Source organism: Folsomia candida, unplaced genomic scaffold (assembly GCF_002217175.1).
Source record: "Folsomia candida strain VU population unplaced genomic scaffold, ASM221717v1 Fcan01_Sc008, whole genome shotgun sequence".
NCBI lineage: Eukaryota > Metazoa > Arthropoda > Collembola > Entomobryomorpha > Isotomidae > Folsomia > Folsomia candida.
In genome coordinates, this window is record NW_019091200.1 from 3519623 (window position 1) to 3544442 (window position 24820).

General features: G+C 34.9%; 1 protein-coding gene across 1 annotated transcript; it reads left to right on the forward strand.

The window, feature by feature from the left end:
- The first annotated feature begins 91 nt into the window (after nucleotides 1-91).
- On the forward strand, nucleotides 92-23325 carry LOC110853386. Its single transcript, XM_022101647.2, has 8 exons — nucleotides 92-310; nucleotides 18910-19545; nucleotides 19658-19794; nucleotides 19972-20300; nucleotides 20586-20932; nucleotides 22010-22096; nucleotides 22426-22494; nucleotides 22571-23325. Exons 2-8 carry the CDS (start codon nucleotides 18955-18957, stop codon nucleotides 22730-22732), a joined length of 1722 nt encoding a protein of 573 aa, XP_021957339.1. The 5' UTR covers nucleotides 92-310; nucleotides 18910-18954; the 3' UTR covers nucleotides 22733-23325.
- The last annotated feature ends 1495 nt before the right edge of the window (nucleotides 23326-24820 follow it).

Below are 24820 nucleotides of genomic sequence, written 5' to 3' on the forward strand. Positions count from 1 at the left end.
TGCCGAATTTGACCTGACCCGGTGCTGCTGTGAGGGAGGTGGAGGTCGGTGTGGGGGTGAGTGTGGGGGTGGGGTCACGAGTGGGGGTGGGTCTAGTGACCCGGAGACTTTCTACGAGTCTGTCCTGCTTCCAGGGGGACGTCCCCAGGTGGGTGTGGGGTCTGGAAGTGGGGGTAATTTAGGGACGAGAAACCAGTTTGAGTTGCAGACGCATGGAAGAGATTGCAATTCTGGAAATTCGGGAAAGTTGCAAAGTTTCCGGAATCAGTTGAGAGATCAAGTGAGGCAGGATGGCATCAATTTTTCGAGGGTGAGTCAATTTTTTTACGACTATTTACGCATCTGGAAATAATGTAATTTTACTCATTTTTACTAATTTTCCATTTTTGACGTGAATGTTTTTCATATTCATTTCATTTTTCATTTGTAATTTTCAATTATTCACCTCATATTCCCAATAAACCCTGACATTTTAAAGTTTTTGGTAGAAAGTCACGGCACAATTGTAAATAGAACTGTTTCCACCATGCAGAATATTAATTTCTCTCTCTCTGCTAATCCACCTCATAAGTCTATTATGTCTTATTGAGTGAGACATGATGGCATCAATTTTTCAAGGGTGAGCAAAATTGTGTAAATTTTTACTTTTACAATTATAACAAACTTAACTCAACACGAAATCTTAGATAATATTTCACTTTTCACTTTTCCTTTCACTTTTCCTACGAAATCTTAGATATGTTATAATCATCAATTTCTGCGAATTCTCGCTATTGGCGTTAAATTAGGCAAATATCAGTTTCAATTGCCAATTCACCTGAACAAGATTGCACTGAGGCTAAATCCATCGTCACTCATCATTCCAGATAACCGTCTCAAATTCCTGTTTCGTTTAATAGAGATAAGATCGTACTTTCCTTCTTCGGATATCTTGGTTTTTTCCTTGCTTTCCTGAAGCTGTCATTATTTTCGACTTTCTCCTGCTTTCACTCAAGCATAAAGGACAGAGTTTTTGTGATGGAAGGGTTTCTAAAATCCTCCCAAAGTAAATTTCATTGGGGAAAAATGATGTGATTTATATTATGGCGTTTTAATACAAATCTGTATTATAAACAATTTGTGTTTTGGAATATTCTAATCTAAAGCCCACACAAATCATTAAATTAAATCATGAAATCCCATCAAATTACACCAATCGTTTCTTTTCGAACCCTGTTCGCAAAATGCACTCGGAAAAGTTCCGTAATTCGATGTAAATCTAATTCAGAATGGTAACGTTATCGTAAAAGAGAACGAAAATGTTGTTTTACATTCTCTTTGATGCTGCTGGAGATGCATCTCATGATTTAAAAATGTGTACGAGTAATTGGATAAACCGGGTGAAATGGTTTTCTCGTGTACAAAGGAATAACAAATTATGCGTATTTACTATGTCGACAAGAGGGATATCTTCTTTAGATGTGAGGCTATTTTTAAAAAATTTAGGATAAAATTGAAATTCGGTTCCCTCAAGTAAACAAAAAAGTGCTACATATGTATTTGCGCTTTTCGAGATCGAGACACGTGTGATGCTCTAGATAAATTTGGAGATTTGAGTACTCCAAGTTTTTAGTTATTAAAGTGTTGCTTTCTCATGTAAATAGTCGTAAAACTGATTTTGTCATTGTCACTGCACTTTGAAGGGCATTTACGCCGAATATTTTATTATTTTTATGGATGTATCACGCTCGTTACAAAACAGATTTGACGTTGATATTATGAATTCACTCCAGCTTGATACCCCTGTTTGAATTTGAAAACCGCCCGCCAGTGTGAATTATACGAGAAATAAGTTCAGTGCCGGAGGTCTTAATACTCGATATTTATATCATTTACTCCGTTTCACGCTATCTGAGTTCATCGCATGGAGTAAATTAGCCGAACGAGCCGAATTATTTTATTATTTAACACCAATTTATTTTATTTTGGCGTTTACATTATTCAATTTCGTATGATTTAAACGCCAAAATAAAAATTAATGGTGTCAAATAATATAATTATTCGGCTCGTTCGGCTAATTTACTCCATGTGATGAACTCAGCGTGAAACGGAGTTTAAGGGATTGTGAGGGGAGGCAACACACGCCCCTACTTTACAGACATTGATTTTGGTCATGTGATGCTCAGTGATGGTTTAGCGGATAAGCACGGGGGTGTCAAGCTGGAGTGAATCCATAATACTTAAGTATGATAATAATCAATTACAACGGCGCAATTAAATTTTAGTAGCTTGTGTTCAAAGGAATATGTAACAGATTATGCGTATTTACTATTTCGAGAAATGGGATATTTTCCTTAGAAGTGAGGCTATTTTTAAAAAGTTTAAGATACAATTGAAATTTGGTTTCCTTAAAGAAATAAAAAAAGTGTTATTTGTGCTTTTCAAGATCTATATGTGTGTTACACTAAATTTGGAGATTTGTGTAATCCAAGTTGTCAATTATTAAAGGGTGGCTATTAAGAGTTGACAATATTTTGTTATTCTAATCCTCATGAAACTGACGAACTCGGTGGGGTATAAAGTTCACAAGTTTCGGTGGGAATTTTGAATTTTTTGCAAAAAACTGCAAATATCATCTGGCATTGTTTATGTTTTTAGTGGTTTCCAGTGGGAAGAGTATGTGTGGTGGTGGCTTCCCACCACGCATACTCTTTGACAAGTTGAGACGAATCAGGAAAAAATGCAATTTTTTGAGCTTATCAATCTTATACCGAGATTAAATGTGCACTCAAAAATGTGAAATTTGTTGAATTATAACTATTGATAGTTGGGCAACAAGGAAGCAGGCCCTTTAAGGAATTGATATGCTACTTTTATTTATATTAAATGACGAACTCGAGAGGAAACAAAATTTTGATGGAAATTGATATTCGGCATTTAATATAAATAAAAGTAGCATATCAATTCCTTAAAGGGCCTGCTCCCTTGTTGCCCAACTATCAATAGTTATAATTCAACAAATTTCACATTTTTGAGTGCACATTTAATCTCGGTATAAGATTGAGAAGCTCAAAAATCTGTGCAAAAAATTATGCATGTTGTAAACATACAGAGAAATATTGAGCGAGAGACTGTATTGGCTGATAGAGCGGCCAGAGCAAACTATCACGCCCCGTTAATGGGCCCTAAAATTATCTTAAATCATCCGGTAAAAATGTCTTAATTTGGCTTATCTTAAATCGCCCTGAGTTTAGGAAAAAGTAGCCTTTCCGATATCTTAATGAGCCATGATAGAACTTACAGTTGCTTGGATATTTAATCGTGCCAAGTTAAATGGGAAAAGTATAATAAGTGAATGATAGTCCGAGTAAAAGTTTTTAGTTTCATACAAATCCCTGGACAACGTTTGGAATCTAATTTATAATCGATCTGACTCAAGTGAATCTGAGGATGACAGATTTTCTCCTCTGTAAGAACGATAAAGGACCCCAAAAGAATGACAAAAACTTCAGGTGTTTGAAGCATTCAAATTAAATCGGAAAGGAAATTTGGGTGCAAATATTTTTTACACGAAAAGGGACTTCGTGTCGTTTCTCTTGGACAATTTTCAAAGTTATGTATTTAGAATGAGCTGATTCCTGATGATTTGAATCAGTCTCACATCGTTTCCCAACATGCGGATTCTGGAAAAAAATCCGATTTTTTATGTCATCGAGAAAGTTCCTTGGGATGACATCAAGCACAAAGCTATAAATTAGTTTGGAAATTCTCTCCCGTTCTTGTTATTAGGACGTCCGACAAGGATATTATACTCCTCTGGTTTAGGCGTCGCTACCGGAGAAACTTTCTAGTTGGATACCCTCGTGGAATGTGGTCGTCTACATATTCTTAAAAATATAAGGAGATTCTCACATCAAAGATGGTGCATTTCGCAAATTTAAGTATAACCATACAACTTGTGAATTTTTAATAGATAAATTTTACCCAAAAAAACGAAAAAAAGTTTCATAAATGTATTTACAGATAAGTAAATAAATACAATTTTACAAAATTTATTAAAATACTGCCTCCACAAATTACTCGTCCCTGTCTCACGTAATGAAGCGTCTGTCTCAAAGGGTGAGAAAAATGTGAGGAATGTTGTCCGTCCGTCGAACCAATCGCGTCTTCTTCTTGGATGTCGAGGAGTTCTAGGATGACGCTGCCTTTTGTGATCGCCTCCTTTCTCAAAGATTGTTCAAGTCATTGTTAAAAGTTGTGAGTTCTCATATTGGGAATCCTTACTCCCCATTTTTTATCCAGTTCTTCCTGTTTAAACCCAGAGAAAAAAACAGGGATGACTCTGCCACCTTTTCTCACGTTGTTTGAGAGATTCCTTGGTTTGGTTAGGCAAGTTTCATATTTACATAAGTTTGTACATGTGTAATTCTACATTTGTGGGTGAGTCGGGTCAATGTGTTTTTAAAACGAGAGCCTCCCCACAAAAAAATATCGACCTAGACTATTCGACCCTAGTAGTTTGTCTAATTCAATTCAATAGACTTACAAATTCGAGATAATTGCACGAATTGATGCGTTTTCGTGCAATTGAGAGAAAATTTATCATTTGTTAACTCCGGTTATAAAATTTTATACAATTTTTACAAAGATTTTGGTCACTACTTGGTAAAAGTTGGATCATTTTTCGAATAATTTAAAAACCCGACTAAATTACAATTAATTACGACTAAATTATACCTTCCGACTAGACAACCTTTACAAAATTTTAATATTTAAACATTCCAAATTTTCATTAGTGGCATCCAAATTCGTCGAGAAACCTACTTCAATTTTGTTAAACATTAAATACTTTGCTTCATATTTACATATATACATTGTTGAATCCAATGCATATTTATCCCCACTTACTCCGAGGATGGGTTCACAATTTTACACCGGGCTCAAATAACTACAAGCTAAAACATTCACCATATTTTAACTCGACACTTTCCCAGAAATTAACTCCCCCACGAGTGACAAAGAATCCATGCAACTGCACGATTAGACCATTACGTACGTATCTCGTCCCTTGCTTAATGAGCATGTGAGAAATGAAAAGTGATAGAAACAAGGATGACAAAGAGGCAAATACGACAGATGGTGGAATACTTAGCATATTTGGTCAGGAACAAAAAAATATTTAGTGTTTAGCTCATTTGTGGTTGGGATGCAAGCAAGCGTTTTGTATTATTGTCACATACAACAAGGGGACGATGAATAATAAATAAGTTTCCATTTTTATTTTTAACTCGTCATTTCATGTTTCTGGCAAAAAATAGTTATTATAAATAATTCTAAATAAAGTGAAAATCCGGAAGTAATTATGGAGGAGATTGTGAATTAAGTTTTTTTATACTAAATTTTCACGCAAAGGCTAAATTTATCATTAGCGTAACTGAAAAATTTACACATTTAGGTGATAATTTAGTGTAAAAACGGTTAATTCGCAATCTCCGTAATGGTACAGATTTTTTAGAACAAGTGAAAGTAGGTGCAACCCATTTTTAAAACTGCTACTTTTAAACAGTTAGTTTTGGTGGAAAACCACTCCCAAAATCCAAAACCAGACTGGAATTAACAAAGGATTTAAAAGCTATTTGTTCCTAATAAGAAAACATTACACAATTAGATCTTAATAACATGCACTAAATTTCAATTACACCTGACAGCAAATGGGATTTTGATCCCGAATAGTATTTAGAAATACAGTAGAAAATATAGGAAAGCGTATAAGAAACGTACCTATAAATAAATTAGTACAATTTCCTGGTGTACATACATACATAAATTGGTAAACACGTAAATAAATGATCGCATTTCCCTGGAAAGAGTGAATCGAGACAACATTACATTCTGTCCTGAATTTCAATCCTACAAAGTCGGAGAATTATCTTGACAACTCAACTCCACACTCGTCAATCTTAAACTCAAGCGTTTACTTCCTCCACCGGAAGTTGTCAATCTTTAATGTCCAGTCCAATGCGGGGAGGAAAGTACACAAAAAACTTGTAAATAATCGCTTTACCACTCATTTTCCATTGCGTGACTAGATACGTAAAACACACATGACGAAGATCCTGACGCTGGACAAGATTCGAAAAAATCATGTACAATTCCAAGTTGAAACAAGGGACAGGAATATATCTTCCCTTGTTTTTGTACATTTTATACCTTTTTTTCTCGCCAAATGGTCACGGTCACGTCGATTATGATTTGTAATTTCCAGTAAAGATACAAATGTACGACAACAAGTTTACAGGTTTTTGGGTCCATTTTTGTTACTTCGTGCAGTAAATAACTAATGAGATCTTCTCAGGTGAAGGGATGACTTGCCGAAAATATTTCAACTGTCACGTCGTCGTCGTCGGAATAATATGTACGTATGAGTTGTAGATTAAAAGTAACCTAAAAGTAGGAGATAAGTATGCCCAAAGCACATAGAAAACGCAGCAGGACACTTTTTTCTTTGTAGGTCTGCAGGTAAAATGTTGAACGATGTTTAACCAACCAAACCACATTACAGATACGTTGGCCACATGTTACTCTCCAGAAACACTTATGCATTTCTTGTTCGATGCCTTTGCTTAGTTTTTATTATGAGAAGACAGTTCACTACTCGGATGTTTGTAATTAAGTAGAAAATTGTGTAAATTTTGGGTGGGAAATTGTTTACAGAATTTTACAAAATAAAGAGACGCCTTTGATCAGGGTGAGTTTGGAATAGATTTGTAACCTGATTTTCCTGTGTAACCTTTGTCACTTGGATGCTTTTAAACTAGAAAATTGTGTAAATTTTTCCTGAGAAATTGTTTCATAAAATTTTATAAAATTATGAGATGCCCTTGATCGGGGTTATTTCTGTAACCTGATTTTCCTGCGTAACCTTTACCAACTTGTGGAAAGTTTAGTAGATATTTTACTGGGTAAAATCCATTATTATTTATTTGCTAATTTTTCTGGCTAGCTTTTCCAACTACATATAAACTAAGAATTTTGGGTGATAAGTTTTAATACGAATGTGAACATGAAGGTGGGCAAGGACTGATTTATCCCCCCTTTTACGACCCCGTTTAGTAAAAATGTTACGATTATTGCTACGTATATGTACCTGAGAGTCGTAATTGTGTTGAGGTAGAAGCAGTTAGTTGGGTTTCAAAATGATTTAAGTATCAGTAGTCGAAGGCAGATGACACGAAGAAATTTTTTTAAATAATTGACGTCGTTGTTAATACACTTTTTTTTAACTCGTCCTGTTGTTACAATAGACTTGTTAGTTGGTGGTCCTCGTCGTCACAAGAATTATTGGACAGCAGCAGAAGACACGTCTGGTTCAGGTTCACACAGAATTAAAATGTGGAATAAATATAAAATCAAAAATCTGTTTTTTCTCAAAACGACAACCTGTTTTATATAATTGTGGATGTCGTAAAGAATAAGGATTTTTTGATTTTATGGAGGTAGCCTTTTAGTAAATAATGAGGAGGGCATTAGTTCGTAATTATTCGTAATGTATGCACATATTTTCTGATTTTGGCTTGATTTATTAAGTGTTTCAAATAATTTTAGTTGATCGCAATGTATGTAAATGCTGATAAGTAATGCACAAGAGAAATGTGTAAATTAGGAGAAAAATATTATCGTTTTTAATTGTAATTTAGGGACATTCGTAACGAGATAATTTGATTATCGATACTAAACATTTATTATAAATTTTTTTAAAGTATTTTTTTGGATTGGTTAAATTCCGATTTTATTAAAATTGAATTTTTGGTAGAAACTGACGTTAATTAAATAGGTTATTCACAGAGGGTTTTGGGAGATACTAATTATTAGTGCTTTACCAAAGATATTCGCATTATGAAGTTACGCGTATTCGCAAAACGATAAATAAGTCTTTACAGGATAGGGATTATTTTAGGTGAAAGTGAAGCATAAACCTTGTACTCGTCAAATATTTATGACTTACGTTTTCACCAGCAGAAAGCTGTATGAAAACCAAATCATAAATAGTTTTACGATATTTTGAGACAATTTTGGTTTTTTCGAGATTTATTATTGCGAGTCAATTACTTATTACATTACGATTCCCAACCTACATGTACCGCATATTAGTTGAGATTGCAATAAATTTTTAAAGATAGATCTCAATTTTTGCAACCCTGTCACCTATCCTCAAAAAATTATATCTCATCATAAACTTCAATTTGCCAAGTCTAAATTACTCGTGGGGAAGGAATTTCACTTTTTAACTGCGCTTTTATTTGTGACTAAATAACTTGAAGAATGTTTCGTGTCCTTCATATTCGTCGGGGTTGTAAAGAAGACGAGAAAAATTTATGAGGTCGTTTACTCACCTGCGCGATTTGCATTTCTTTTCAAATATTTTACCGACCTAGCAAAGAAAGAAAGCATTTGAACCTCCACCAATTAAAAATTCAACACGTTAATAAATCACGAATCCAAAATTGGTCTTAAGAAATGATGTGATTTTAAACCCTGGAATAAAATTATGTGTGGATGGATGTACTTTTGTTCAATTTATTTAGGGAAGGACCGTGCAGAAAGGATCTGACCGATTTTTGGGGAATTTTGGGGTAAAACTCGCAATAAATTGGTCCATGGTCCATCAATGAACGACCAAAAAAATGGTCCATGGTCCACCAATGAACGACCAAGAAATGGTCCATGGTCCATTTAAAGCTATGATGGACCAAAAAATTGGTCCATGGTCCATCATGTATGTACCAATTTGTTTGTGGTCCATGGTCCATAATTGACCATTTTGGTCCACTGGACACTGGACTGGTCCATTGCGAGGTATGGTTTTGACCCCAAGTTGTAGGAAAAATATGATGCCTTAACCCACTGAATTTGATAACACCCTTAATGCACCCGCCCTTTCGTAAATAAGTTGATGGCTATTTAGTTTTTAATTGCAAAGAGAAAAACCTGGCTCATTATTTACAGGAAAATTATTTTTATGTGGGTTTTAGTGAATTTAAAACGCGGTGAGGTTCTCTTTAAGGGAGAAAAGAAGCGGATAATTTACGATTATTGGTTTTTGTAGTTCAGTCAGTCTGGGTGGGTTGCTTTCGTAATAGGGTTATTATTGTGTGTCTAGTTGTGTGTGTGGCTGGTGTGTTTTCTTGAATATGTAAAATCAAAATGTGTTCTTTTGTGTCACAATTTTTGCATTGTTTTAATGATTCGTGGTCACTTTTAACGAGTATGTGAGTGATTTTGCTCGGTCATGCTGAATGATTTATGATTTAAGAAACGGCGGATTTCTTGAAGTTTCTTAGTCTAAAAGCTACGATTTTCGGAAGACGTGAATATTCGTAATTGGAGATGTCAATGAACACGAGTCAGCGCAATTATGTAGATCAGAAGGTGACAAAATGTATTTACCACTAAACTAAATGTAGTAAGTAATGCACAGAGTGGTAAATATTTACAATTTGGATTTAGTTTTTCCTTACGAATAAGTTTTCATGTTTTTTGCGTAAAATGTGCGAAAAGATGTGATAATAATACGACCTTCACTCTTCTCGCCATTTTCGTTCTCAGCGAAGATAAATTCTTCATGGTAATTTCGCAATTCGTAGACTTGTATTTGTATACTTTAATTTTGTACAATACAAACGCCATTTGCGAGATTCATGTTGTTTGGAGAAATTGATACACAATTAGATTCCTCTGAACTGTCTTCGTCTGTTTTGGTTTAATCAAATGTTTGATAAGCGGTTACTAAATAATGAGCTGACGTTTTAAGATGAATAGAACCAAACGACATCCTTTTAAAATCGAGTTGCATAAGTGCAGCAATTTCCCTCTTCTTTAATTTTAAAAAATAATTAAATTTGCTCTAAATATATTGCATATTAGCATTTCAGTTTTGCTATTTTTCTCATGATTTCGTATTTCATGACTGAATTGTATCGAAACATATTTATTTAAACAATTCGATTTTCAGCCCAAAACTATAAAATCCATTCCAAAGTGAGATGAGACAACGAAACAATTGAATCATACCGCAGTTACAGATTGCATTTATGATAATACAATTACAAGTTTCTTATCCATCCATATCATCTACTTCCCAGTAGCACTCCAGTTTTTAGTGTACGTTTGTTTTTTTGCCACGAAACAAGCAGACCCTTTCAAAACTGGAACGATAAAATCTCGAACAAATCTGAAGAACCGTGCGTAAAGCGTGTCACACATTTGTGTGGATCGAGACATTAAATTCTTATTGGAATTTTCAGGTCAAAATTTCTGAAAATTAATCACATTGCTTATGTGCATTAAATTCTTATCGAAATTCTTATTAGTCACATCACGTCAAAATTTCTGAAAATTAATGACATGATTTCTGTACGGTCCGAAACCGTTCTTTTGTTTCCCGGTCAGTATTTCATCTCCAAACTATTGTTGGGTTTGGTTTTGATTTTGGTTACTTTTTGTTGGTCAAAAAACTATGTGTACTGTCTCGTCGGTGGGGTGGACCACTTCTTATTTCTCGTGTATCTAGTTCTCATTCGAGGCAACCCTTAAGATCGAGAACAATAGAAAATAAGACTGGTTTTGAGTTAGGAGACAAATCCTGGCTTCCAAGTCTACACAGTTCATCATCCTCTTTGTTGCCTTGTTTTTACTTCTGGACGACTGGCAAGATTCCTAAAAATGTAACACTCAAAATAAATAAGTTGTTTGGGAACACAATTTTTGTCACCGATTTGGTAACGATTTTACAATTTGATTTTTAAGAGAGCTAGGTACATTTTACTAAATGTAACACCGTCTGGAAGAACCGCATTTATGCCGAGGTTCCAATTTTGTCTCCACTTTTTGTACTCTTTATTGCCCCATTGTTCCATCTCTTTCTTATTTCTCTCACCTGGGTGTGACTTGAAGGAGAGGAAGTCATAAAACCAGAGAAATAATTTTCTTCGACTAAATTGAGGATATCATTTGAAATAATTTTATGACACAAAATTACACCCGTTTTTTTTGGGAAACAATCAAAATTTCTAGTTTGCATGAAAACTATAAATGTAAGTAAGCTTGTCAAAGATCAAGAATTAATGAGAAATAGCATCATTAAATTTCTACAAGGTTTTTATCCGGTCGTCCACTCGCACGTGACAATTGTGCCAGATAACGTAAAATGTGAAACTATTTACATTACACGACCTCCACATTTTTGAGGGCGCTTGTCATTTATATCGCACTTTTACTTTTGCCGTCAAACTACCAAGTAACTAATACGCTTGTCGTCTCAGACCGTCGAGCCAGGCTTTGTGTCCTTTTAAAAAGGCAGCTTAAGTCAGTCAGTGACAAATTGGCCCTTTTTCAAGAAATCCATTCCTCTCCAGTTTCTCGTAGTGGGGACCCTGCGCAAAATGTGGGAGTGATTCGAGAAGAGACAAAATTCCCCGAAATTCGGTGACACCCTTTACGCATCTGTCCTTTGCGTCTCTGCTCCACTTTATTTTACGACACACTACGGGACAAAAGTAGGAAATCTCTCTTGTACAGGTTATGGAATGAAGGGGTCTGAAGGCGACATTGAAATAGTGACTGCAAAAATAAAGTACGAATAAAAGTACCCAACAAATCGACTTTTCTTCTTCTTCTTGCCCAACGTTAAGGGGCCGGATGTCCCGTAAAATTGGATGGAATTAAGTTGTTAAAACCTTCAAACTTGGGTGGTTTTGTGGGATAAAATGAGAGAAAAGGGACGGAATAAGGGGGTCAAATTATGGTAATAATGCCGTCCTCTGGACACAATTGGCGTAAAGTGTGGCATCTTTTTTGTCGATCTTTATGATCGATCGTCTGTCACAGATGGGAAGGTTTTTGTATCGATTTATTAAATTTTTAAAATCAAAATTGAGTTCGCTATTTAGGGAGTAAATTCGATTATTTAGTCACAAATTCTGTAATAAATTCTTATTAGTTACAAAATTTCCAAATTACCTATTTTGAACCGTAATATTTTGAACTTATAAATATAAATACTACATCCTGTCGTCAAACTAACTCAAATTGTGGGTCGTTAGATGCGAAAAAATGATAAAAAATTCCATCGATCACAAAAAAATCCTTCAATCAGACGAAATTTCACTGCCTCCTCCATGTCATCCTAAACCCCGACAAAGTTTGGTTTTCTCAGGATGAGAGCCAAGTGGTTCGGTTTCCTTTAGGAACCGGGTAAAAACTGGAGTGGTTTGTTTCCACGAGGGTTTCCTGCCCCTTCTGGCGTGATCATTCGAGAGTGAAATTTTTTGGTATTATTGATAAAGAAATTGCGCACGAAGGATAAAAGACAGATTCAGAAGAAAAAGTTGAAAGTTTCCTTTTCTGCTGATACATACATTGAATTCCGACAGAAGTGTTGCGTAAAGAATAATGCTTAATTGTACGCAGGACGTTACATATTATGAAGACCAAATCTGTAATAATCTATGTATTACAAAGTTATTTCGTTTCTTTCACTTTGAGAACGTCCATATATTACGTCATCAAAAAGGTGGGTGTTGCTTATCTTACTCGGTTTAAGCTTAACGTGACTAGGACAGAGAAAGGTTGGAATGGTGGTCCAAAAATCGGCGTCTTTTTAATAACGTAATATATGAACATGTTTTAATTCTTGGTGTAAAAATGTTCTTGCGATATTATATTTTTATTTTTGTGAGCAACCCATACATGGCAATTGGCTTCCCTATTATGAAAATTATCCAGGTAGTTGGCCACATTTAGTAGTTATTAGTGCACAAAATGAATAGTAGCACACATGCCACTCTTAACAAAAAAATCTTCACAAAAATGGTCATCTCTCGTCTCACGGAGAGCAAACAACAGGAGGCAGCTGGCTGGCTCAACACAAAGGTAAATTCTTTCAGATCGTGTTTAAGATTCAGTTACGAAAGGAAGCCTTTAAGGGACAGAAATGGAATTATGGCAACAGACGCGGCTGCCGCCGGATCGATGGTGTTTCCTCAATTGGGAGAACAAATCTTTAAGAAAAGGCGAAAAAGAAATGCGATATTTAGAAGGGAATGTGAACATTATTTGTTTTGTGAGGATTTACAATGCAGCAATATCTGTGTGATGGATCAATTTCGATATCTTATTTACTCGTTTTTCAAAATCTGTAAATGAGGTGTTTAGTGACATGATGTACTTAAACATAATACGCGTTTGGGTTGTTTGTTATACATAAATATTCTGTTTTTGGTATGAAACCATTGCCTGATGAAGTTTGGAGTTAGCAAATATGTAAAAAAAAACGTTATCGTATCTTCAAAAGTACCGTTGAAATCAGTAATGAATAAATCTTTCATTAAATCAGTTTTTTAAATTTTGGGTTTTGTTTCATAGGAAAGAAAAGCCTTCCATAAATAAATTTCTATTTGTGCCTACATTTTAGTTTGAAATATAGACAAAAATCTTAGGATTAGTTAGATTTACCGAAACATATAATAACATTTTTTGCATTATTTTTTGCAGCGCTTTAATTTTGTCATTGAAATTTCATTTGCTGAAAAAATTATAATGTGTGAATTGAACGTCACATTGAAATTATTGAACGATATAAAATAATACAATTGTGTTAGATTAATTCGTTTTCTTGTGGTACAGTGTAATTTAAAAAAGCTAAAAGAAATGCATTACTTGAAAATAGGTAGTTTGGAATTTAAACAAAATTGGAACTTGTTCCAAGGTTGTAATCAGTTTGATTACCAGGTGCAACTTATCCAATGAAGGAAGGTTATGGTTTGGTGAACTTTCTCCGTATAAAATATGCACGACTTTCTCTCTTTCAGTACCACTTAATAAATTGAGAAATATTGCATACCGGTAACAAGGATGCAAAATCCTAGAATGGTATTTTAGAAAGTGCCGAACATACGTATACATTTTTTTGCACTTTTAAATAAAATATCCCCCATCAATATTTCAGAGTTTTCTAAAATTGGCAATTAAATTTATGCCTGAAAAATAGACGTGACACTAAATTTGAATTCCATTCACAATTATTGTTGCCGTTTTGTAGCAAATTGTTTCCATTTAATGCAGTGATCCTTGTTCTCGCATCATTTAAAGGGGACGGTCTATTTTTATTTTTAAAAACGGGATTGTCTAGAATTTCACAGGTGCATTCTAGCCAAAACCTCATTCTCTATTAATTTCCATGTCTATTTCCTCGTATACTCGTCCCAAGGAGAAAGGACGGATTAGTAATCGGATGGTGGTTGCGATTGCGATGAAGTGAAATCCAACAAGGATAGAGGAATCTAAGACGATGGGAATATTCACGGGATGGCTAATTTACATGTTTCTCCACCGGTAACGAAGGAATCATGGTTGGACAGGGTTTCGAAAATCAGAGACTTATGGCATATCAAAACACTTATCGCATAAATTTAGAAATGAAATCTACGTTTCGAATTTCGAATCAATATGATATCAAAATTAGAAAAATAGGAACATATACATTGTAAATTCACAAGTTAAGTATTTATTTCAATATGACCATTAAAATTTAATTGATTTAATGAGTGATGGGTTGTACAATTTTTTTGTAGCATAACATACCACTGCTACATACCATCGATCTTTTTAATTTCAATTCTATATTAATTAAGAGATAAATTTCCAAAATGGCGACAAATTTATCCAAGTTGTAATTTTCTGATTTGAGATTGAGGTCAACAATTTTAGGAATTTGAAACCCTGTCGTTTGGTTTCTGTGTTCTCTTCGCCAAACGGAATAATGTGACAGGATTAAGATATGTTCTCCACGAATGAAACCTCACCCAAAATTTTCCCGTTTTACTCTCTGGATTCTGATCCCGACAGAATTAAGATTCTCTGAGAGTTCAACTTCAAAAACCCTGCTCGTTACGGTGTAACTTTAGCCAAATTCGGTTGCAAGCAGGGTTCGGAAAACCCAGGGGTTTTTGTAGAAAAACCCAACCCCGGGGGTTTTTCCGGGGTTTTTGGGGTTTTTGTGGGTTTTTGTGGGTTTTTGTAGATTTTGGGGCAGGTTGAACCAGAATTCCTAAAATTATTTATTAGAGATAAACTAATTTAATATACAATTTTAACATGCAATTTTAACCGTAATCATTGATTTGGACTAATTACATCGAAAATTCATGTTTGACATGTAAACTTGGAAATATGCAACGATATTTAGAAATTCAAGTCGCAAATGAAAATTCTCAAAATTTCTAGATGAAGCAGAAAAGTTAATTAGCATTGATATCCGTTGTAGTTTAAGGGATTTTGTTTCAATCTACCTCAAAATCCTACAAAAACCCCGGAAAAACCCACAAAAACCCACAAAAACCCGCAAAAACCCCATTAAGCATTAGGGTTTTTCCGGAAATTTGATACCCCAAAAACCCACAAAAACCCCAAAAACCCCAACCCACAAAAACCCGGGGTAGCGAACCCTGGTTGCAAGCTGGATTTGTTATATTTCTCGTCTCCTTTTCTCGTGAACAATCTGTGTGTCGTCGTTAATGAGCCCTGTGAGAAATTCTGGTCAAAGAGTTGGTTAGAGAAAATTAGCCGAGTTTTTTGTTTCTACTAAAAATAAGCTTGTTAAAAGGCAAAAGTTGACGTACTTAAAGTAAGACTTATACTTTAAGTACGTTATATTTTGACATTATATTTTGTATTTGGATTGATCTAATTTTAGGCAAATTTGCCTCTGACTTCACAAATGTGATCACTTATTTTCTAAATTTGACGTCGTATTTATACTAATTATATCTATTCTAATTTTGAAAAAATTATAAATACAAAAGGCGTTAGGACATGGTTTTGACGAATTCATACCTTAATTGCGGGATGGTTTTTAGTTGTAGAGATTTCTAACATTTTTTATGTGAAAGCCCATGTCTCAAACTATAGGTAAGCATATCTGGCTTCCGATTTTATGTACTCTGCGAAATGAGGAAAGGTCAAATTTGGAGAGGTGTCCTTTTTTAGTTTTCCAAACCAGTGTTCTTATAAAATGGCGTTGAACAAAATATTTTTTTCTGAGGTCCTGGTGCAAAAATCGTCTTTGCGACTATTATCAAGGGACTTAGCATGCTTTTCACTATATAAAACCACTTTTGTATCATGCTTATCTTTTAAGTCCCTTTTGTAGTCTAGCTTCATACTTGTCTTAATGGAATGCTCTCTTGAACGCAACTCCTCGACTTTAAAGGCCCCCACATTTTAGGACTTTGATGCTAAAAATCCCTAACGTGGTTTTTATCCAAGGTAGAAATTGTATGTTGCATTGTAAGTACTTTTGATAAAATTTTGATAAGTGGTTACACCCCAGGAAATGAGTTTCCATCAAACCCTATAAAATTTTTACAAAAGTTCTCCTCGAAATTGAAGCGGAACTTTAAATTTTTTTAACTAATCAAAACGCAGTAATTTTATTATTTTGTCACTTGTACCTTGTAGGTAAAATAGTTCTGCAGCAGGGAACACAAAAAAGTTATTAAAATTTGTTTTCAATAAAATTTGACCATTATTTTCCTAAATTAGTTCACGAGTTTTTTACTATTCCCCGTCAGCTGATTAGCTAGGGTCCTTCTCCAAAACTGTTTACACAAAATCTTCACTGTTTAATTTAATATTACTTGAGACACTTAGAGCTTTGCCCTCAATCTTCATTTGACCTAGTGGGTCCGCTTTAAAGGTCAGCAGGTCAATTTTCCTGTGCACGGTCCGATTGATCACTTTTCATGAAAACGTATCAGCGACGATGGTGGCCCAACGTTATGTAATTCATTGTGGATTCTTTTATTATTACATGCAATGATTATCTAGGGTTGTAATATTAACAATCATTCACCTGTGACCTCTTAGGTTATCATGCTATATGAGTAATTCAGTTTGGAAAGTGTTTTTTTGGCTCCTTCAAACTCTGGGGGCACTGGAGGGGGCATTTATAAAGCTATCGGCCCAAAATTTTAAATATCTCTTTTTGAGAGTATTATCTTGCAACTGACCAAAAATCAGTTCAAAATTCAACTCCCCGCCAGAGATATTCAACCGCGAATTCGTCAAAACCATGTCCTAACGCCTTTTGTAGACGCGTCCAATTATTTAGCGGGTGTGAAATACGTACTCTATAACCATTTAATTCTAGATTTACTTTTCAAAAATTTCCAGGTACAAAATTTGAATTCATAATTTCGAACATCCGGACATAATTTAATTGGATAGAAACCATGATTTGCTCACTCATTAAATACACACATAAAGTTTATTGACTTTCTAACTCCTCCGCTTAATTGTTGCATTTAATTAATAAGCCAGCCCTACTTATATAAGTCTGGAAATGTTACTTTCTTTAAACAAACATTTTTTTACAGCACGACGTTTTACATAAATGCATTATATTTTTCGCCTTCATTAAAAACTTTGGACTGCCGACAAGTGGTCTTGGTTTGTACATAAAGAGAATAGAAAGAAGGCCGAAGGTGATTAAAACTGGAAGGGTGAGTTAAGCAGTTAATTAATTCACCCAGTTTCAACAACCAAACAACGACTGCTTAGGATTGAAAAAAATTATGGGGTACTCACGTCGAAGTTGGTAAATCATGTTAAAATTCTCCAAAAAATAAATAGATGACATGCTATGCGGCCTTCGGTCAGTTACATAATTTCTGGTGCATAACTACCATTTTACATAATGGTCATTTTACATAGTAGTCAATTATGTAAAACCCAACTTTGCATAATTAGTATAATTACACGTTGCATAATTGCTATGATTCACCTATCCACAGTTAAATGGTACCCTGTTAACTTTTTTTACATTTTGAATCTTGAAAAATTTTAGTTTGAAACAGCATTTTTATTTTATTTATTTATATAAAATAATTTACTGTAGGAAATAATTTTCTCAGAAATAAAGTTTTCAATTAAGAGAGTAATATTTATTTAGCATGTTGACGTGAGTACTACGCGCGTATTGATTAGGCAGCCCTTCAGACTATTTTATTACCACCGGTGTGGGTTTTTGTTCTTTGGTCATGTTTATTTAAACTGGAAACGTCATGTAAGTTGTGAAGTGTATGCGTGCAACAACGGCATAAATTTTCAAAAAATGGACACGATTTACATACTCGCTTGTCTTAGGTGAGCTCCAAATGTAAAAAATACTTAACACATTAGTCCCCTCGATCACAAATGGTAGTGCCAATATCGTGTTAAAGTACGAAAAAATGCATGTCTGGAGACGAAAAAAAGCTAGAAATTTGAAATTTGAAATTCAAATTTTGAATTTCCTGAGCATAATACAGAATTAGAAGTAGGCCTACGTGAGGCCTCCGATCTATGAATATATCGAATTTTAAGCCTATTTCCCACCTTAGAACTCAGAATTTTTCACACTTAACTTGTTTTCGAATTACGCTAGAAAGTCCAGATTGGAATTGGATACTGCTGATGCATTGGCTTCCGTCTGTTCCTCAGCACACACACTTTTTGCTCATAATAAACTTTTAAATTGTTGTGTTTTGCCTGAAATTTATTTAGCATTTCTTTTGTATTTGTAATTAATGATCGATCATGCAAATGTGCGCACTTATGTATGAGCACAAAGTTATACCAGTAATTAACTTTGTAATGAACGTTCATGTGTACAGTTTTGTTTTTAATTTTTAATTAATTCATAAAAAAACTTGGAAATAAGTATGAAAAAAGTCGCAAGTAAAACTCGAGTAGTTTTTAATAAGGTGAATGAATTCCCAACAAATTGTGGATCATTACGTGACATGCAAGCCATGCACTCAAATCGTGTCATGAAATCCAGACCACCCATGTTTCGCTAAAATGCTAATCATCCTCTTCCTTCTTTTTTTCCAGATCCCGGACGAAATCGCTCTACGCGCTGTAGCGGCAAAATACGCCATGGAATTCGGATCCTCCGCCACGACGACGAATAATGGCGCCACGTCGATCTACAACGGAGGTGGCGCCTCGTTTTCATCCACGTCAACGGCATCCTCCTCTTCGTCCGGATATCCGTCGTCAATCGCCTCCCAGACGACAAACAAACCTGGCTTGACCAACTCGTCCTCAGCGTCGTCATCTTCATCTTCTGGGGCAGCGGGAGGTGGGCCGCCACCCCAGTCGACCACGTGGCTTCGGGAGGGGCTGCCTCTGCTCGAATTTCAGCAACAAGTTCTTCAACAATTGAGAGAAATTTGGATGGAGGAGAGGAGAAAGTTGGCACAAAATGGGGGACATTTTTTAATGGGGGGAAGTTGTAGGAGTAATATTAGGCAAGGGAGTAGTCTGGGAGGTGGTAACAATGGGGTCAACCCGTCATGTTTGAGCTTTACTGGAAGGTCGGGATCGGCACGGGATATTTTACAGGGTGGTGAAAGTTGTGGGAGAAAGTTGGGGGAAAGTAGTGTTTGGGACACGCCGAGAAGGTCGGGACGAAGTAGTGGTGGAGGTGCTGGTGGGAGACAACTTTATACGCCGGGGGTTTATCAGGTATGTGGGTTTAAATTTATTTTTTTGTGGGTAGAACTCTGTAATTTTCTGAAATGTGGTTATCATATTTTTTTAAACGTATTGACATTAAGTATTTATTTTATTTTTAAAGCCGTCGAGCTGTCTGCGAGACCGTGACGACATTTATGACTACGTTCCACCGAGAAGGAAACCCTCTCCGGATGTCGATGATGATGACGACGAGCGAAATAACGACTCTCCAGGCGTCCAATGTGCGGCAAGACTCGGGTAAATCGAATAACTCTTATTGTGCAATATCTTTGCTGCCACTTATTATCATTGCCCCGTAGTATTTTCTGACGAAATATATGCAAAAGTTGAGATTTTTAGCATATCAATTTAAGTAGACGAACTAAATATCCAAACTCGTTTGTGAATTAGCAAGAAATATTTTTTTATTCGCAGTGGCGCTACGCATTCCCGTTTTGATCGCGGGGATCGATCCTCTTCGGGCCGACTACGCTCCAATGACTGCGCTTTCGTACTCTCGCCGCGTCATCGAGAAGCGACCACGCCCACGACGGGGGGCAGGTTCTCCACTTCGAGGGGACGCGGCTCCTCGTCTGCCGTCAATTCTAATTCTTCGACGTCTTCCTCCCACCCAAATCATGGCCAACCGCTGGCATACTACACCATTTCCGGTTCGTGTTCCTCCTCGACGGCAAATCCGGCTCAGTCAGGGTCAAACAGTCAGTACGGGGTCGTCTCAGGATTTCCACATTATCAGTATCCACGTAAGCATTTATTTATGCAAATTTAGGTTGCAACTTTGCATATTTAATCGTTCTATGCCATAAGTGTCGGGTTTAATTCCGAGATAAAGTTTGTAATAAGTAAATAATTAGTACTTGACTCACTTTAAAAGGTCTCAAACAAAATTAACATATTTATCCACATAACATTCATATTAACAGCAATGGAAATTCCTACTGTGTTAAGATAATTTACCCCTTTAAAAATTTCGAAATTTAAAAATCGTATTTGCACACAAATTAAAATATTTTCATCTAATTTTGCAGGTGGTTCTACAACCGATGACACCGTAGGTTGCCGAACGTTGGTGAATCTGCACAAGTTGGGGCGACGCCTCGGCCTCACGCGATTCTTCAGAACTTTGCGCCTCCAAAATGCCGACGGTTCTACGACCGAGACGACGATGCGCCACTATTTCAACTCCCCCACCACGTCGTCTGATCGTGTCCTCTACGCCATCACGCCCACGTCCGCGGAAACCTTGGCGCGGTTGCGACGCCTGCAGCCACAGCCGAATCACAATTCAGGCTTTCAAGCGGATGATGGAGAGGGACAGTTTCAACTGGAGAGAATTATCGGGTCACCAAGCGTTAGTAGCGAACCAAATAGTTTGGTAAGTTTGGGAAAATAGCGAATTAATAATTTAATAAACCTCATAGAATAAAAATCTATAATTGATTTCACAAGATTACATACATAAATTTAACTTGACGGCTTAATTTACGCTTGAGTGTGCTTCACTTGAAATCATGAAATTTCTAAAATTATATGAAATTCACGAAATTTCATAGCTTTCTTATTTTATGATTATTAGTAATTCATATTATACTTTACTCTGCGTAGCATTTTAAGATTTGGGTAGCAAAATCAAATTAAGTACTTATCAATAGCAACGTTCTTGCATTTTCACGTCTTTTATGTCGTTTAAAATTAGACTACTCGTTAAAATAAAATTAGATTGATATCGTGATGTTATTTAGGATTAGTATAGTAGTAATTATTACATAAAATTACAAATCTTGAACTGGGCATATTATTTTCTGCAAATTTGATATTTAAAAAATTCGTGTTGCATATGTACTCCTTATGTACAGTCATATTGGTTATAACCTTTCTGCCCAAAAAGTCCTGTTTTGATAGGAATCGAGCGTGCACGCGCTCTTCCCAACTTTTGCACGAAATTTTAAACTTTGTCCTAGAGATGCGAAATTTGGCATGCACATGCACCAACATATGCTACATCATAATATAACATCAATTCCCGTTCCGTTCGCTATAAATTTTTCAGGAAAAATCAAAAACCAAATTGAATACGGGTGACATTTGGTTTTTGATTTTTCCTGAAAAATTTATAGCGAACGGAACGGGAATTGATGTTATATTATGATGTAGCATATGTTGGTGCATGTGCATGCCAAATTTCGCATCTCTAGGACAAAGTTTAAAATTTCGTGCAAAAGTTGGGAAGAGCGCGTGCACGCTCGATTCCTATCAAAACAGGACTTTTTGGGCAGAAAGGTTATAACCAATATGACTGTAATGCTTATTGAAATGCATGCCAATGATTAATTAAATAGGTGCGTCTTAGCAAAATCTGCTGATTTCTACATTTCACAGATCTTAATTTAAAACGCAAGAAATCTCAAAAAAATTATGAGATTTAATATTTTTATTTTGTTACGTATTGCAGTACGATCAAGAAAGTGGGGGTGGCTGTAATGACAGTGCACAATTCCTTTCCCTCCCAGTCAATCAACATATGGAGACAATCAATAGAGTAAGTGCAAAATTTTGTTCATAATTCTCTAAAACACTGTTAGAAAGATTTATCAAAGTCTTTTTCATGACGAAATAACCTGATAAAACCAAAAACCTCTTTGTTCCAATTGTACAAAAAGAATCAAACCTTCATTTAAATATTTTTCATCTTATCATTCATAATAATAAACTGGGATCTACATGATAAAATTATATCTAAACAATAAAATGGGATCTCATAATAAAATACAAAAATTTCACTTACGGTGCCAGTATTAAGCAAATATTTAATTAAACACAAATCTGATCTTGTTACTGTCCCTAATTGATTGTATTATTTTGTTGCAGCTGAAATATGAATATGAACAACGTAACCGTAAAAGAGATGATAATTCGAGTGCAAAGGAACACAAAGTGGTAACAAATTTTTAATATTAATATTTACAATTTATTTTTAAAATCATTAATATTTTATTTTCTTTTACTTTTTCAGCCCCGTTACGAAGATGTCGACGTAATTTCAGTCGATCTGAACTATGAACAAGAAGCTCAGGAACAAAATTCTACTCGCTTTTCCACCGAAAATAAAAAAGACAAGAAAACCAACAGTAGTGTCAGCTCATTAGTGCGTAATTTTATTACCGTTGTTTTATAACTGTTCAATTAAAGGATCCTGCGTACAGCATGTGACCGATTTTTGGAGGATTTTAATGTAAAGGATGGATAGTATGTCTTGACGCCTTTATTTAGTCGACCACATCCTTTATACATGGTCCAATATATGTATTAAGAGAATTTCGAATATCAAAATTTATCAGTAATAAAATATGCAACTGGAATTATTAAATTGTAAAAACAAATGTCAAGTAATAAAAAACTTACAATTATAATAAATGTTTGAATCTGTATGCGTGTGATAATGAAATAATTGGAGTCTAGGATGTTACTGAATGTCAAATTTAAATGATTTCTGAAAATTTATTCAGAAAATTTGAAATTTTTTTATTAACAATTCCACCTAATAAAGAAAACCATCATCACCATGTTACACAAGGAAGTATGTATTTAGACAAGCCTGTATTTATTTAGATACATGTACACACGTGCTAAATATCTATTTCAGAATAACCACACAAACTTATTCAAAGTTTATTTTATTCTTTAATTCTTGAATCGGAAGTTTTGTTTTGATAAAAATGAAATTGTGAAATATTTAATAAAAACTATGCGCAATTTATACTAATAAAATTGTGAATACATTCATGCAAAAAACTTGCAGCTTTAAATTTCGTAAAAACACGAAGAAATTTGTTTACGAGTTTCATACAAAGTGTTTCCCAATATCTTTTTCCATGATGATCTCATGTGTGAGAATTAATTAAGGTAAATAATTGGTATTCCAATATTATTCAAGCGTTCATCATTGTCAAATAATTTAACCACGTGAGGAGTGGACGGAGACTATTCTTTGCAGGGGAACGATATGAATTTATTTCTATTGGGCGTATAAACTTCAAACTATATTCATATTAATAGCAATAAAATGTATACCAAGAAAATTGAGTAAACCAACTTAAACTATATTTGCAAATCTGAAAATAATTATAAATGGTGTTAAATTTGCTCAATAAGTTAGAATAATAATTTTGTGCAGTTACAAGGATTAGTGTCTCATTTTTTTTTAATTAAAAAAAATTTAAAATCAGAAATTTTACAATTCTTGAAAAAATGATACTACGAACTTTGAAAGTTTCCAGTATTCTATTCTTATGGCATCAACCAACGCCGATAACCGCAAAGGCCTTGTCTGTAGTCGTAATAATAACCGTATGGATAATGTCGTTTCTTCCGAACGGGACCACCTTCAGCTTCCCATATATCTGGAAATATTTATAAATTAGTATAACAATTTTAAACATAATTTTCGTCTGGGTAGATTTGAATGTTCGAAACAATTTTTAAGCAAATTGTCACTAGATGATAACGGTTGGAGTTTATTACTATCAGACCTTCAAAAAATACAAATTCCGTTCAACATCATATTTTTTAAATGTGTACATAGGCTTACTGTTGTCTCCGTACGGATATGGGATCACTTCTGGCTGGGCCGAGACTGACATCGCCAGGAAGCTAATTGCTAGCAAGGTTCCGAAGAGGAGGCAAATTGAGACAGCTTTAGAAACCATGTTTGTCCAAGCTTTGTCAAGTTTTGTGTAACCTTTGGTTGAATAAATGTATGCATTTTATAGTAGCGTCCTTCATTGCACGGGTTATCTAAGTACATATGTAATAAAGCAAATGTCAAAATTTGCAAATTGAGTTGAAGGATTTTTGATAGGTGATGATGCATTTTTTAATGTCCAGTATATTTTTTATTTTCTTAGGTGCGACTGATTTTATTGGGCTGAGGATGACAGAAGTAGACAAAATTTGCCAGTAATCGATTGACAAAATGTATTTGGAAAATTATTTTAAGACTGTCTTAAAATTATTAGAATTATTAGAAAGTTAAAAAAATTATGGAGGAGACCTTTTATTTCTGTTGGCTAATATTTTGCTATATACATGCATGCATATGTAAAAAGTCCGCTCAGGGGTATAAACTAATACAACTTTACATACGTTAATATTTGGGTAGCATTTCTACAAAGTCATACAAAATTATTTCTTCCACAGCTAAGAATAAAATTCAACTTTATATAAAAATTTAACAGTTAATTAGTATTTCAATTGTTCCAAAAAG